Source organism: Cherax quadricarinatus, chromosome 86 (assembly GCF_038502225.1).
Source record: "Cherax quadricarinatus isolate ZL_2023a chromosome 86, ASM3850222v1, whole genome shotgun sequence".
Taxonomy (NCBI): Eukaryota; Metazoa; Arthropoda; class Malacostraca; order Decapoda; family Parastacidae; genus Cherax; species Cherax quadricarinatus.
Window position 1 is genome coordinate 4285102 of NC_091377.1, and position 13366 is coordinate 4298467.

The window sequence follows — 13366 nt, forward strand, 5'->3', positions numbered from 1 at the left end:
TGGGGGGCTGCTGGATATTACAAGAACTGTTATGTTGTGGCCTGCCACTTTTCAAGTACCCAGTTTTCTAAACAGAGAGGGGGCAGGCAAAATTTTCTGTATAATTTTCTTAGATACTCAAAATGCAAAGTATGCAGCCAGCCCTATGATCACTATCTTGAATGCTATGTACTTTATTGTCTGCTTATTGAGGAATACAGAGATAGACAGTATAATAACCTATGTGATATGTCAAGATATTTTATTAATGAAGATAAGATAGCAGATATATTAAGCAAATTTCCTAATTTGCTTGGAACAGATAAGTGAACTGTAGATATAAATCCAGATGTACTTCTACAAATCCTTTTGGGGCTTAGTTTCTAGGCCTTTTGTGTATCCATATGCTCTTGCACTACTGTCCACAGGATGGACTTGGGTGTACAATAAACTAGCTGCCTTGGGGGCAAAATCCAAATCCATGTCTTAAATACAGTACTCTATAGGGAGAAATCACCATAAATGCACAATTATAAACACTAAAACAATACCAATGATAAAATATCAATAGAATTATTAGTGCTTTCATATGCTGACAACCACATCTTCAACGATATGTAAATACAGGAGGACCCCACATAGCTATTTTCACTTGCTGGTGAAAACTGCCAGTAAGTGAAACTGGCACAAATGAAAACTAACAAAAATGTGGAACATCAAAAAGAAGTGCTGTATATGCAGGGCCCTCCTGTAAAGGAAAGAGGTTACATGTTTCCTGTTATTGTTTTTTTTTTTTTGCTGTGAGGAGGAGAGAGGGAGTTGGGGTTAACTTAAGACAAATGGAGAGAAAGAATCCTCACAATAATCACCTTGGATGTCTTCTTTGTGCTGGTGGAAGATCCATGGGAATTTGGTAGACCATCATCTGAACTATCATCATTTTCTATAATAGCTTTAGAAATTCCTTTAGGCTCTTTTATAGGCTTTGGTACTTTCATTGCTTTGCGGATATTTGGCTGTTAAAAATAACAGATTTGTATGAAAAATTTGTTAATATTTTTGTTAAAAAAAAAAAACTAAACTTTATTAAACAAAAATATATAGTATAAGCAACTAACAACACAGAAAGAATAATCACATACAGTATAAACTTATCAAATACAGTATAGATACTAAGTACTTACTTTGGCAGGTCCTATTCCCATGTGTTTCTTTATCAGTTTGAGAAGATACTGTGACCTGCTTTCTAAATGTTTTCCTTGAGGTTTGGAGTCACCTTCAAGAAATATTTTGTCCTCCAGGTTAAGGGCTGGATCTCTCTTAATCTGCTCCCATGACCCCATACCATACTCATAGATGCCACGAAGCAATCTGTAGTACAACAAAAATCAGTGCTATTACATTCATGCTGAGGCAATAAACCCAAAGTGGTCATATAATGCCTGGGGGAATAGGAGGTTATCAAGTTTGATCCCAGGAAAGAGGTTTCATCTGCTTTAATTCCTTGGAACAAGAGCTCTTTACCAGCATGAAGGACAAAATACATTACAATGTAAGGTATAATACAATGAGGATAAACTATAGAAACCCTTCTTTCAACACACCGGCCGTATCCCACCGAGGCAGGGTGGCCCAAAAGGAAAAATGAAAGTTTCTCTTTTTAAATTTAGTAATTTATACAGGAGAAGGGGTTACTAGCCCCTTGCTCCCGGCATTTTAGTCGCCTCTTACAACACGTACGGCTTATGGAGGAAGAATTCTGTTCCGCTTCCCCATGGAGATAAGAGGAAATATACAAGAACAAGAACTAGAAAGAAAATAGCAGAAAACACAGAGGGGTGTGTGTATATATGTGCTTGAACATGTATGTGTAGTGTGACCTAAGTGTAAGTAGAAGTAGCAAGACGTACCTGAAATCTTGCATGTTTATGAGACAGAAAAAAGGACACCAGCAATCCTACCATCATGTAAAACAATTACAGGCTTTCGTTTTACACTCACTTGGCAGGATGGTAGTACCTTCCTGGGTGGTTGCTGTTTACCAACCTACTACCTTTTACAGAAACCCTATATAAATTTAAGTAAAGATGCAGTACAAATTATTTTGCAATTATTGTAAAAGAAAAAACTGGTAAGCAATAAAACTGTGCAATACAAATTTAATTTTAAGTTGCATGCAAAGACTCATTCAGCTAAAACTGAACCCTGTTATTTTTGTTAGGTAAATGGACACAGATGCAACTAAAGCGACATTTTATTGTGGTAATGTTTTGCTCTCCAGGAACTTTGTAAAGTCATTACAAATGTTACAAGGACACAGAGGGTGTATATATAGATACCATGTGAAGTGAAAGATAGTTAGTAATAGTAGTATTGGTCACATTACTTGCATCTATATCCATTTACCTAACATTGTTGGTAATTCTACTATTATGTATTACCTATTTTTTTTTTGTAAGATGCTGGCTGTCTCCCACCAAGGTAGGGTGACCCAAAAAAGACAACACTTTCACCAACATTCACACTATCGTTGTCTTAACTGAGGCAAGCAGATACAACAGTTTAGATATCCCTCCAAACAGCAACTATCCCAAACCCTTCCTTTACCTATTAGCATTATTAGTATATTCATGGGAAAGCACTTAATGTACAAGGGTTATGCAATGTCTGACAATGAGAGGCAATTAAATTTGATCTAAGGAAGGGTAAGGTTAATCTAATTCCTCAGATCAAGAACCCTTCACCAGGCTCAAGACACCTCCTTCAAGAGTGAACCCTGGTAAACTCACCTCGAGTCATCAGCAATACCCCATGGAATATCCCAATGAGCATCTTTGACTCTCTTGATCTGTAATGTCCAAGAAGCTCGCTCCACAGGTGCATGAGGAACTACATTGTCAAGAGGAGCCAACTCCTCTAAAGTTGCTAGAGTTGTTTTAGCATTAATCGCAACTCCAGACAGCCTAAAAGATGGTCCTCGATCACGTCGTTGCTTGGGTTGACCTGAGGTTATTTAAAAACCTTTTTTAAATACCAGGAATTACCATTTACCTTATGATAAACACAAGGCTTAAAATTTAATTAAGTAATAGATATGCAAAAATATAACGTCCTATATTGACATTTTTTTCTCTTTGGTTTTCTGGAACGTTTTTTCCTATTTACAATGGCTCAAAGAAAAATCACTGTATATCTATGTTTTATCACTAGTCATCATTGGTATGCAGACTTTATCTTATCCTAAACCCTCTCCCCATTGTTTCAGTGGTGACTGAGCTGTTGTTTGTTACTTTAGGTGAATTACTGCCACTGGCAACATACAAAATGCAATTAATGTAGCAGAATGTAAAAATGAACTTCAAGTGAGAGGAAAAAGAGAACATGTTAAACAGTAATAATTATTTTCAATGGTTATGATTATAGTAATAATGAAAACTTTATTCATACCTTCACCATTCACTTCTGGAGCCTTTTCATTTTCTTTCTCTTTCTCATGTTCTTTCATGGATTCTTCACAACGTTCAATAATAGTTTCGCCTAGTTTACGTAAGTCATTCATAGGCTTTTCTCTGAGATCAGCATCATGAGAAATGGTGTCCAATCTCCGCAAGGGATTGCTGAACTTTTTGAAACTCTTGAAAAATCTTCGGACCTAGAATGAAAATAAGACTCCAGTAATCTTAACCTTCTGAACATGTATAAACAAATGCTTCAAAAACTATTTATATCAGGCTAAAATTGGAACATGTGTCCACATATATCTGTATGTAAGAAACATAAAAAAGATAAAATAAATAAGGTCCAGAGACATGAGTTATAAATAAACTGAAAACACTAACAATGTTCATATTGAATGGTAAAAGAGGGGGACATGATAACCATATAAAATTATAAAAAGATAAGAATTTTTATCCTCATCAACAGAGAGAACAAGAGGACACATGTCAACCAAGGTACAAGTGATCTAGATGCTTTGTCTACTTTATCATCAAAACATAATATCCACAAATTCTTCCATTTAAATATCATTCTCAAACCATCTCCAACACTGTATAAAAACAGATGGAAGAGGAGATACTAGCTTATTTTTGGGATAAAAGATAACTCAGCACTTGGTATAAGATATATTATGCTATATGTAATTATTCTTTCTCGTGAATTCTACAGCAGATATTCATGTTTATGTACATTAAGGGACTGAACACCTAATAAGACTGCAGAATTGAAAACCTCAAAATTGCCTCTACACTTCTGCCATTTTCAGTATTTATTTTCTGTATATGATTAAAAAGGCCACTAGTGGGCAGAAAGTTTCATCAATAAACTTCATACCTCTGCATCAGTGAACCCTTTGATAGTCTCCTTGCGGTGCATGGGAGGACGACCACGTTTCTTGGGCCGCTCATCATCGGTGTCATCATTACTGGACTCCGATTCGTCCCTCTTTTTCTTAGAACGTGGCGATTTATCCTCTTCCTAAAAGTACAAGTTAACTGTTGTAGAACAAAACAATATGCAATTTTATAGACAATAATTTAAAATATTAAAATTTGATATAACAGTAAATTTCAAGTCATGAACATCTTCAACACTACAACCATGAAACTTTAGCAAGCAAGCAACCTTTCTATTCAATCACACATAAGAAAATATAACTGTACCTTCTGACCACCTTGATTTAAAGTTTTTCGTTTTCTTGGAGGCAGATACAAATCTGCCATCTCCTTTTGACGTTCCTCCTCTTCTACTTTATTTCTAAAATCTTCGGGGATAATTTCATCCTGGAAATGAATGAGAACATTATTAGCTACACTTTTACCAAATAAATGGCTTAAAGGGCAAATGAAAAAAATGAATCATACTGTTGAACCACATCACCAATGATCTTTATTTTTTTTTTTATAAATTGAATTTAAAGCGGTTATAAGACTTAGGGCTTTTTTGTATACTCCACTTCAACACCACATATGAATGTTATGTTTCTGCTGGTTAATGGTCCAAGTCAGACTGAAATGTCTTCGTATGTTTTATTCTTCTAAGTGCGGGTTATCTGTGTATTTGCTGGATGGAAGGCAGAGTGCACATAAATAAAGTTAACATAAATACACTTAAGATTAGAGGAAGATTTCATTATGAAAACATGTCACTCAAACCACAGTACATGTAGGGTTAAAACCCATGGCAAGTGAGCCGTAAAACTCCAGGCCAGTGAGTCATGATGGTTTTGGGGGGACTTGAGCTTGAGTACGTCACAGCCATGTTGGCGGGAGATTCATCTGTAAAAACTTGCATTTGTGGTCACAGTGGTACCCATGCTAGCCTCCCTATGGTGTATAAATATACCTAATTGGATAAATCTTATTGTAGCCAGCTGGCCCAGTGGTTAACGCATTTGCCATGGGTTCTAACCCCACCCGCACCATAGTTTGTTTCCAATCATGTTATTACGATTTCATGAGTCATTTCACTCAAGGATAAGGTTCTCCTTGTAAGAAATGCCTTAACAAAAGCTTGCTCTGCTCTAAGTATCTTTGCATTATATGTGTATTTGCTGTGATGAATGGTTTGAAAAACCGACAAGTTGAAGATTGAGACACTTATGCAGCATATGGGAATCTTTATTCAGGAAACGTTTCGCCACACAGTGGCTTCATCAGTCCAATACAAAGAGGAAGGCGTAAGGAGAGGAGGAGTATGAGGTAATCAGTCCCTCAGCCTGGAGTCGATGTGTTCAGTCCATCAATCTTGTAGAATGTACAGCATAGGGCCGTAGACGTGGCTTATATACTGTAGTGAGGTGACTTGAAGCAGACGGAGGCGGGATCATAGTGGTACCATCCACTAGTCGAAGTAGGTCTTTGTCCAAAGGTTGAACAAGCGTTGAAGAATTCTTTGTAAGAAGATCCCATGATGCTGCAGTGTCTGACAGTTGTGATGAATGGTTTGAAAAACCGACAAGTTGAAGATTGAGACACTTATGCAGCATATGGGAATCTTTATTCAGGAAACGTTTCGCCACACAGTGGCTTCATCAGTCCAATACAAAGAGGAAGGCGTAAGGAGAGGAGGAGTATGAGGTAATCAGTCCCTCAGCCTGGAGTCGATGTGTTCAGTCCATCAATCTTGTAGAATGTACAGCATAGGGCCGTAGACGTGGCTTATATACTGTAGTGAGGTGACTTGAAGCAGACGGAGGCGGGATCATAGTGGTACCATCCACTAGTCGAAGTAGGTCTTTGTCCAAAGGTTGAACAAGCGTTGAAGAATTCTTTGTAAGAAGATCCCATGATGCTGCAGTGTCTGACAGTTGTGATGAATGGTTTGAAAAACCGACAAGTTGAAGATTGAGACACTTATGCAGCATATGGGAATCTTTATTCAGGAAACGTTTCGCCACACAGTGGCTTCATCAGTCCAATACAAAGAGGAAGGCGTAAGGAGAGGAGGAGTATGAGGTAATCAGTCCCTCAGCCTGGAGTCGATGTGTTCAGTCCATCAATCTTGTAGAATGTACAGCATAGGGCCGTAGATGTGGCTTATATACTGTAGTGAGGTGACTTGAAGCAGACGGAGGCGGGATCATAGTGGTACCATCCACTAGTCGAAGTAGGTCTTTGTCCAAAGGTTGAACAAGCGTTGAAGAATTCTATGTAAGAAGATCCCATGAATTCTTCAACGCTTGTTCAACCTTTGGACAAAGACCTACTTCGACTAGTGGATGGTACCACTATGATCCCGCCTCCGTCTGCTTCAAGTCACCTCACTACAGTATATAAGCCACGTCTACGGCCCTATGCTGTACATTCTACAAGATTGATGGACTGAACACATCGACTCCAGGCTGAGGGACTGATTACCTCATACTCCTCCTCTCCTTACGCCTTCCTCTTTGTATTGGACTGATGAAGCCACTGTGTGGCGAAACGTTTCCTGAATAAAGATTCCCATATGCTGCATAAGTGTCTCAATCTTCAACTTGTCGGTTTTTCAAACCATTCATCACAACTGTCAGACACTGCAGCATCATGGGATCTTCTTACAAAGAATTCTTCAACGCTTGTTCAACCTTTGGACAAAGACCTACTTCGACTAGTGGATGGTACCACTATGATCCCGCCTCCGTCTGCTTCAAGTCACCTCACTACAGTATATAAGCCACGTCTACGGCCCTATGCTGTACATTCTACAAGATTGATGGACTGAACACATCGACTCCAGGCTGAGGGACTGATTACCTCATACTCCTCCTCTCCTTACGCCTTCCTCTTTGTATTGGACTGATGAAGCCACTGTGTGGCGAAACGTTTCCTGAATAAAGATTCCCATATGCTGCATAAGTGTCTCAATCTTCAATGTGTATTTGCTATACTTCTTTCAGAAAATTATTGATTACCACTGGATTTTCAAAATAAAACTTATACAAGTGATACTGAATGTAAAACAATAAAACTAAATGAATAAAAGTCACAAAATCACAGTTAGAAAAATTTACTACTAACCTGAAAGTTAGAGGCAAAAACCATACAATTCAGGCCATCTTGGGTTATTATAGTTATGACCTGATAATGATCCAAAATGTCATAGTCTCAATTCCAATCTGTTGGATAATTTTGAGCAAAACTAAAAAGACATAAAAGTACAAACCCAATCTTTGGTATTCTCATCTGCTATAGAATCCATCTTGGATACTTCTTCATCTTCATCTAAATTGAATGAAGCAACCTTGAAAGCAGACAACAGTTCTTCCCCAACCATAGATGGCGCCTCTTCTCTGGTCTCAGCTCGTTTAAGGATTTCATCTATATCACACTGTTAGAAAAAAATCATATTTCCAATATCACGCTGCATCAAAGAATATTTCAGTACAGTCTTAAAAATATGCTGAGAATTTTTTTTTTTCACTTACACAATTTTATTGCAGAAAAAATAAATATGTAGAAAAGCTTACGACAGGTTCCTCCTCGTTCTCATCATCATCTTTGAAGAGTTCCTCAGCTCCAAACTTAAGGATTGCATTTAATTCCTCACGATTGAATGGAGTAGAATTTGAGCCTGAAAAATGTGAAATAATCACTGTGATATTTGAGCTTTCTTAAGGTAATTAAGAGAGTATACCCTCCTTGCAAATCTCAAGCTAGTAATTATGTATATCAAGGTACAGTTTGTTCGTCTATTATCTGCTAATAGGATTACAAAGAAAAAAAGTGTCATAACAATACTGTATTTTGAGTGAATTTGGTTTTGTTTATTATCTACTTCACTATTTGTTATGTTCTAACCTCTTTTCATAAGCTATTTGTCAAGTATCTTAAAAATATATGTAAACCATATCTGTGATCGTTATTTTGATCAACAGCTGTGCAAAGGTCCTTACTCTTCTGTTGCCATCTAGGCCTGGCTTGTCTAGCTCAAAATTAGCCTCTCAAGGACTCATGATCTAGTGTTTTGTCATCACTCAGCTTCCTTTTTTTAGTGAACTGGGCCTCTAAAAACTCAACTGAACTAACGTTCCTTGTGCAAGACATATTGAGTGTTAGCAATCAGACACTGGCATTGAGTGTATGGGTATGCTATCAATTTATTTTTCATTGTCTGCCAAATTTGTGCAAATATCTTTTATGTAATTCCTAGGGAGGACGAAGTCACAAAAAAAGTCCCTGGGCCCGTTACGTAACTATAATCTTTTGACTACTGCCCACAGGATAGGTATGCAGTGCATAATATTTTAAACTAACTGGATCTTCTACTCCCAAGGTGTCAAATGGTTTGCTAAACAGATTCATAATTTCAGGATTTTGCACACTGCTGTTTCATAATCAGTGGATGTATTGTACCTTTTGTAAGTAGAGGAAAAACTACTAATTATTTTGTTTTTGCATATGTGAAAAAAAAAAAACATTTTAAAGTGTCCACAATTTCCTGAATGGCTTTTTTTTTTATGTGCTTCTTTCATCTGATACAGGGTGTGCAAGTTCAGTCTCTGTTATGTCACAATGATTTTGTCTGTGTATATTTTCTGTACTTGGGATAATTTATTTATAATTAAGTAGCTCACCAACACTTCCACAGTCTTCCAGTTACTTTCTCTATTTGATTCCTTTTCAAACTTTCCTATGGGGACAAATTACGAGATTTTTTCTGCTTATGTTTCTAGAACTTCTATTAGTTATGTGATTTGATGATTTTTAATAAACTGTACAATTAGCAAATATTTCACAGAGACCTATTCCTCACTGCCACTAATTTACTCTTTTACACCTATACAAATTAGAATTTCTATAGCTTATCAATTCAATAAATAACAAAAAAGGCACAATACCGTGACTGGAACGATACACAAATAACCCGACTTGGACCATTGACTTTGTCAATGGTACAAGTCAGACTGAAACGTCGTCGTAAGCTTCTCTCTTTTACGTGTGGGTTATTTGTGTACAATTCAATAATGTCACTCAAAAGAATATACAGTACTTACTTGATATCTTTTTGTTAAATACAGTGCGTCCTGAGGTGTCCATAGACTGAATGACAAGATGATCCAAGACCATCTTCTGCTTGGCTCTTTCTATGATGTTCTCTTCAATGCTGTTCTTCGTGACTAGTCGATATATATTCACCTGAAATGATTCAACAAGTTAAAGTAAATCTTGAATCAATTACAGACAATCATGGAATGTACCTTAATAGTCATTATTTATCACAACATTAAACTCAAAAGGAGGCTGAAGAAGCAAGGTGTGGATTTAAAAATGCAGTGTTAGTGTACAGCAAGGTTTTATGGCCATATAAGGGTGGGTACTGGAGGAAAAGAGTAACATTTTGTGGAATGAAGACGTACAATGTTGCACAAGTCTTATTTATCAGCTGCTCAGTACTGTACATCGTTAAAAATAATAAGTGGAATGTGTTGGTGTAAATAGGACTAACCTAGCATGACCAGTAGGCCTACTGAATGAAGTACACAAGTAGATGTCAGATACAAATAAAAAGAGAGATACACAAGGCACTGAGAGTATCTAACCAAGAAAATAAAAACAATGGACTAAGTTTGATAAATTCTAATTAAGAAAGGAGATGAGTGAGGTGAAAGTGTTGAATGATGATGAAAATATTTTCTTTTTGGGGATTTTCTTTCTTTTTGGATCACCATGCCTAGGTGGGAGATGGCCGACTTGTTAAAAAAAAAAAAAATGGAAAAGTACTCATTTGGTAACAGAGCTATGACTAAGTGTAAGAATTAACCAAGTAGTGATCAAGGCTAACACTTTGGGTAGCTTTAAAGATAGGATGGGTTGGGTTTGGAAAAAGACCTGCCTAGTAAGGGTCAGCAGGCCTGTTGCAGTGTTCTTTTATTCTTATGTTAAGTTCTTCAGTGAGGTAATTACAATTTATGTATAAAAGCCCAACATTTCAAAAAATTTGGTATAAAACATTGACTTATATTCAAGTATATAAAGTATTTAAAATCCTATTCTACAGTGAACGGTAAATACTACATTATTTTTATAATGATTTTATTTTGGAAGGGAGGGGGGAGTGGTAGGGTCCCCTAGTTTGCAAAATGTTTAAGCACTGTCCTAAGACCCAAGGAGCTTGTGACAATGGAATTCAACTTCATGTATTTAGAAATGATGGTATATGTAGTGTACAATAAAATCAATCATACTTGATTTTTCTGGCCAATGCGATGTGCTCTAGCCTGAGCTTGTAGGTCATTTTGGGGGTTCCAATCTGAGTCAAAGATGATGACAGTGTCAGCTGTGGCAAGATTGATGCCCAGACCTCCAGCTCGCGTTGAGAGCAGGAAGCAGAAGTCCTGTAAAGAGAAAGATACCACTGAAGTCTGGGTCTTTCCTATAAAACTAAAAAAATCTTTCATTTTATTAATGCATGTAAATTAGTTTCATAAATCTATCAACCAGAAGCTATTCAGGTGTATAGTATCTTAAGGAAACACACAAAGCCATTTATTTCTCTCTAAATTTGATGTCTTCTCTTAACTGAGAACTTTTCTCCAAGAGGATGGTTATGAAAGGAAAGATTCCATGTATCTCTGAGACCAGTATATACAATGATACCTTGACTTATGAGTTTAATTCGTTCCGTGACTGAGCTCGTAACTCAATTTGCTTGTATATCAAATCAATTTTCCTTATTGAAATTAATTGAAATGCCATTAATCCATTCCAGCCCCCAAAAAACCACCCCAATTTTTTTGTTACGGGCTTTTAAATAAAAAATGTATTTATAAATAAGAAATATTGTATAAAAACATAATAAAAGAGAATGTAAAGAAATAAACTGGTTTTATAAAGTGTATTTACCTTGGAGATCAGACGACTTGGGCTAACAGAAGATGCTGGTGGAGGTAGAGGGTGGAAAAGATAGGCAGAGGAGATTGGAAGAGATAGTTTCGTTTCGTGATTTTTTTGGTCGCTTTCCTTTGTCACAAACTCTATCGCTTAACTTACTTGCTACACTTAATACTACACTTTATCGCTGAGCTTAATTGCTACAATTTTTTTTTTATATTTTTTTTCACTTCACTTTCATGATGCCTCATCTGCTAAAGTACCTGGGGTCTGCTCGTACTGCCTTGCCAAGTCGACTACATGCACACCTCGTTCGTGTTTTTCTATGATTTCATGCTTTAATTCAATGGACATCATCCTCCTCTTCTTCTCAGCACTGTCCTTTGCACTTACTTTCTTAGGACCCACGGTTAGAAAAAATAAATTTAGCAAAATAACTGCACAAAATGCAAGCACAACACAAGATAGATGCTTCCACGGCGAGGTAACCAGTGCAGCGAACGAGTGAGACACCGGATGCTTGGCGAATGTTGTGGCATTCGCTGTGCCAACTAGTGGCGGCATATCTGAAGCTCACTCGTAACTCGGATTTTGGTTTACAACTCAAAGTAAAAAATCGACCGAGCAACGGCTCGTAACTCGGAAAACTCGTAAGTTGGGGCACTCATAAGTCAAGGTACCACTGTATATATTGAAGAATAAAGTCACAATACCATGGCTGTAAAATTAACTCTCAATTTGGAGAGGAGACTTAAGAAATTTTGGTTCAACCTAGTATTTTGGAAGATTACCCTTCTTTATCTCTCATTTGTGGATTTGTTGTGAGCTAAACTCATTACTGCATGCATCTTGTTAAATTAAATACATTAGATAAAAATACACTTACATTTGAGCCTTCAGCATTGAAGTGGTCAAGAGCCTGCCTTCGTACTTCACCCTTAATTGAGCCATCTAACCTTTGGAAGGGAAATCGTCGGTACTGTAGATACTGAGCTAAAATATCTAGCATGCGCACCATTTGGGAGAAGATAAGAACACGGTGGCCAGTTTCTCGAAGCCGTACCAAGAGTTTGTCGAGCAGCATCAATTTACCACTACCTCTTAATAATTGCTGAAAAGATCAAATAATTTTACTGCAATCAAAAATAATAAAATTATACAGAAATGCTTTATTGAGCAGCATGATATGATAAAGAAACACTTGTTTTAGCACATCGGTCGTTACCCATGAAGGCAAGGCGACCCGAAAAAAAGAAGAAGCACTTTCATCATCATCATTCACTCCATCAGTCTTGCCAGAGGTGCACCTACACTACAGTTAATAAAACTGCAACACATCATCACCCTCCTTCAGAGCGCAGGCACTGTACTTCCCACCACCAGGACTCAAGTCCGGCAAATTGATTTTCCTGAATCCCTTTCTAAATGTTACTTTGCTCAAACTACAACAGCACATCAAGTCATAAAAACCATTCGTCTCCAGTCACTCCTATCTAACACGCTCACACATGCTTGCTGGAAGTCCAAGCCCCCTCGCACACAAAACCTCATTTAACCCCCCTTCCTTCCTCCAACCTTTCCTGAGCTGACCCCTACCCTGCCTTCCTTCCACTACAGATTTATACACTCTCCAAGTCATCCTATTGTGCTCCATCCTCTCAAAATGTCTGAACCACCTCAACAACCCCTGCATCTCCTCCCAAAAGAAACATTTTACTGAAATTAATAGCTTTTTATGGCATATGTAGAATATTCCAACAAATTTCATTTGCCCTAAAGTGTTAAGCCTTTTTTCAAGGAGTACTTCAAATAGATTAGTTAGCTTATTATCTTCAAGAAACAACTACTGTATCATTGAAAAAGTACTTCTGAGCTTCAGTTCCTTGGATCAAGAGCTTTTCACCAGCTTCAAGGAGCCCCTTTCCCTTGAGGGTAAAGTATGATGAAATACCTAAGTATGATGAAATGCCTAGACACCTGCCTCTTGTAATGTTAGTTATATTGACATAAGTATTACAATACTAAATTACCTAATAGTAGTTCTGCTTTTCCATCCTTGCTTTATATACATGGAT

The 13366-nt window shown here is 37.2% G+C and overlaps 1 protein-coding gene across 4 annotated transcripts in view; it reads right to left on the bottom strand.

The window, feature by feature from the left end:
* Positions 1–13366, bottom strand: part of Chd1 (chromodomain-helicase-DNA-binding protein 1) — a 78020-nt gene that overhangs the window by 14201 nt on the left and 50453 nt on the right. For all 4 annotated transcript variants that reach the window (XM_053797488.2, XM_053797489.2, XM_053797486.2 and 1 more), the window contains exons 16-26: positions 12178–12402; positions 10646–10795; positions 9455–9596; positions 7928–8031; positions 7624–7788; positions 4641–4760; positions 4312–4455; positions 3427–3631; positions 2769–2982; positions 1164–1350; positions 849–995 (exon numbers count right to left, since the gene is read on the bottom strand). In XM_053797488.2, the coding sequence (XP_053653463.1) occupies positions 849–995; positions 1164–1350; positions 2769–2982; positions 3427–3631; positions 4312–4455; positions 4641–4760; positions 7624–7788; positions 7928–8031; positions 9455–9596; positions 10646–10795; positions 12178–12402 (1803 nt within the window). The remainder of the gene's footprint in view (positions 1–848; positions 996–1163; positions 1351–2768; positions 2983–3426; positions 3632–4311; positions 4456–4640; positions 4761–7623; positions 7789–7927; positions 8032–9454; positions 9597–10645; positions 10796–12177; positions 12403–13366) is intronic.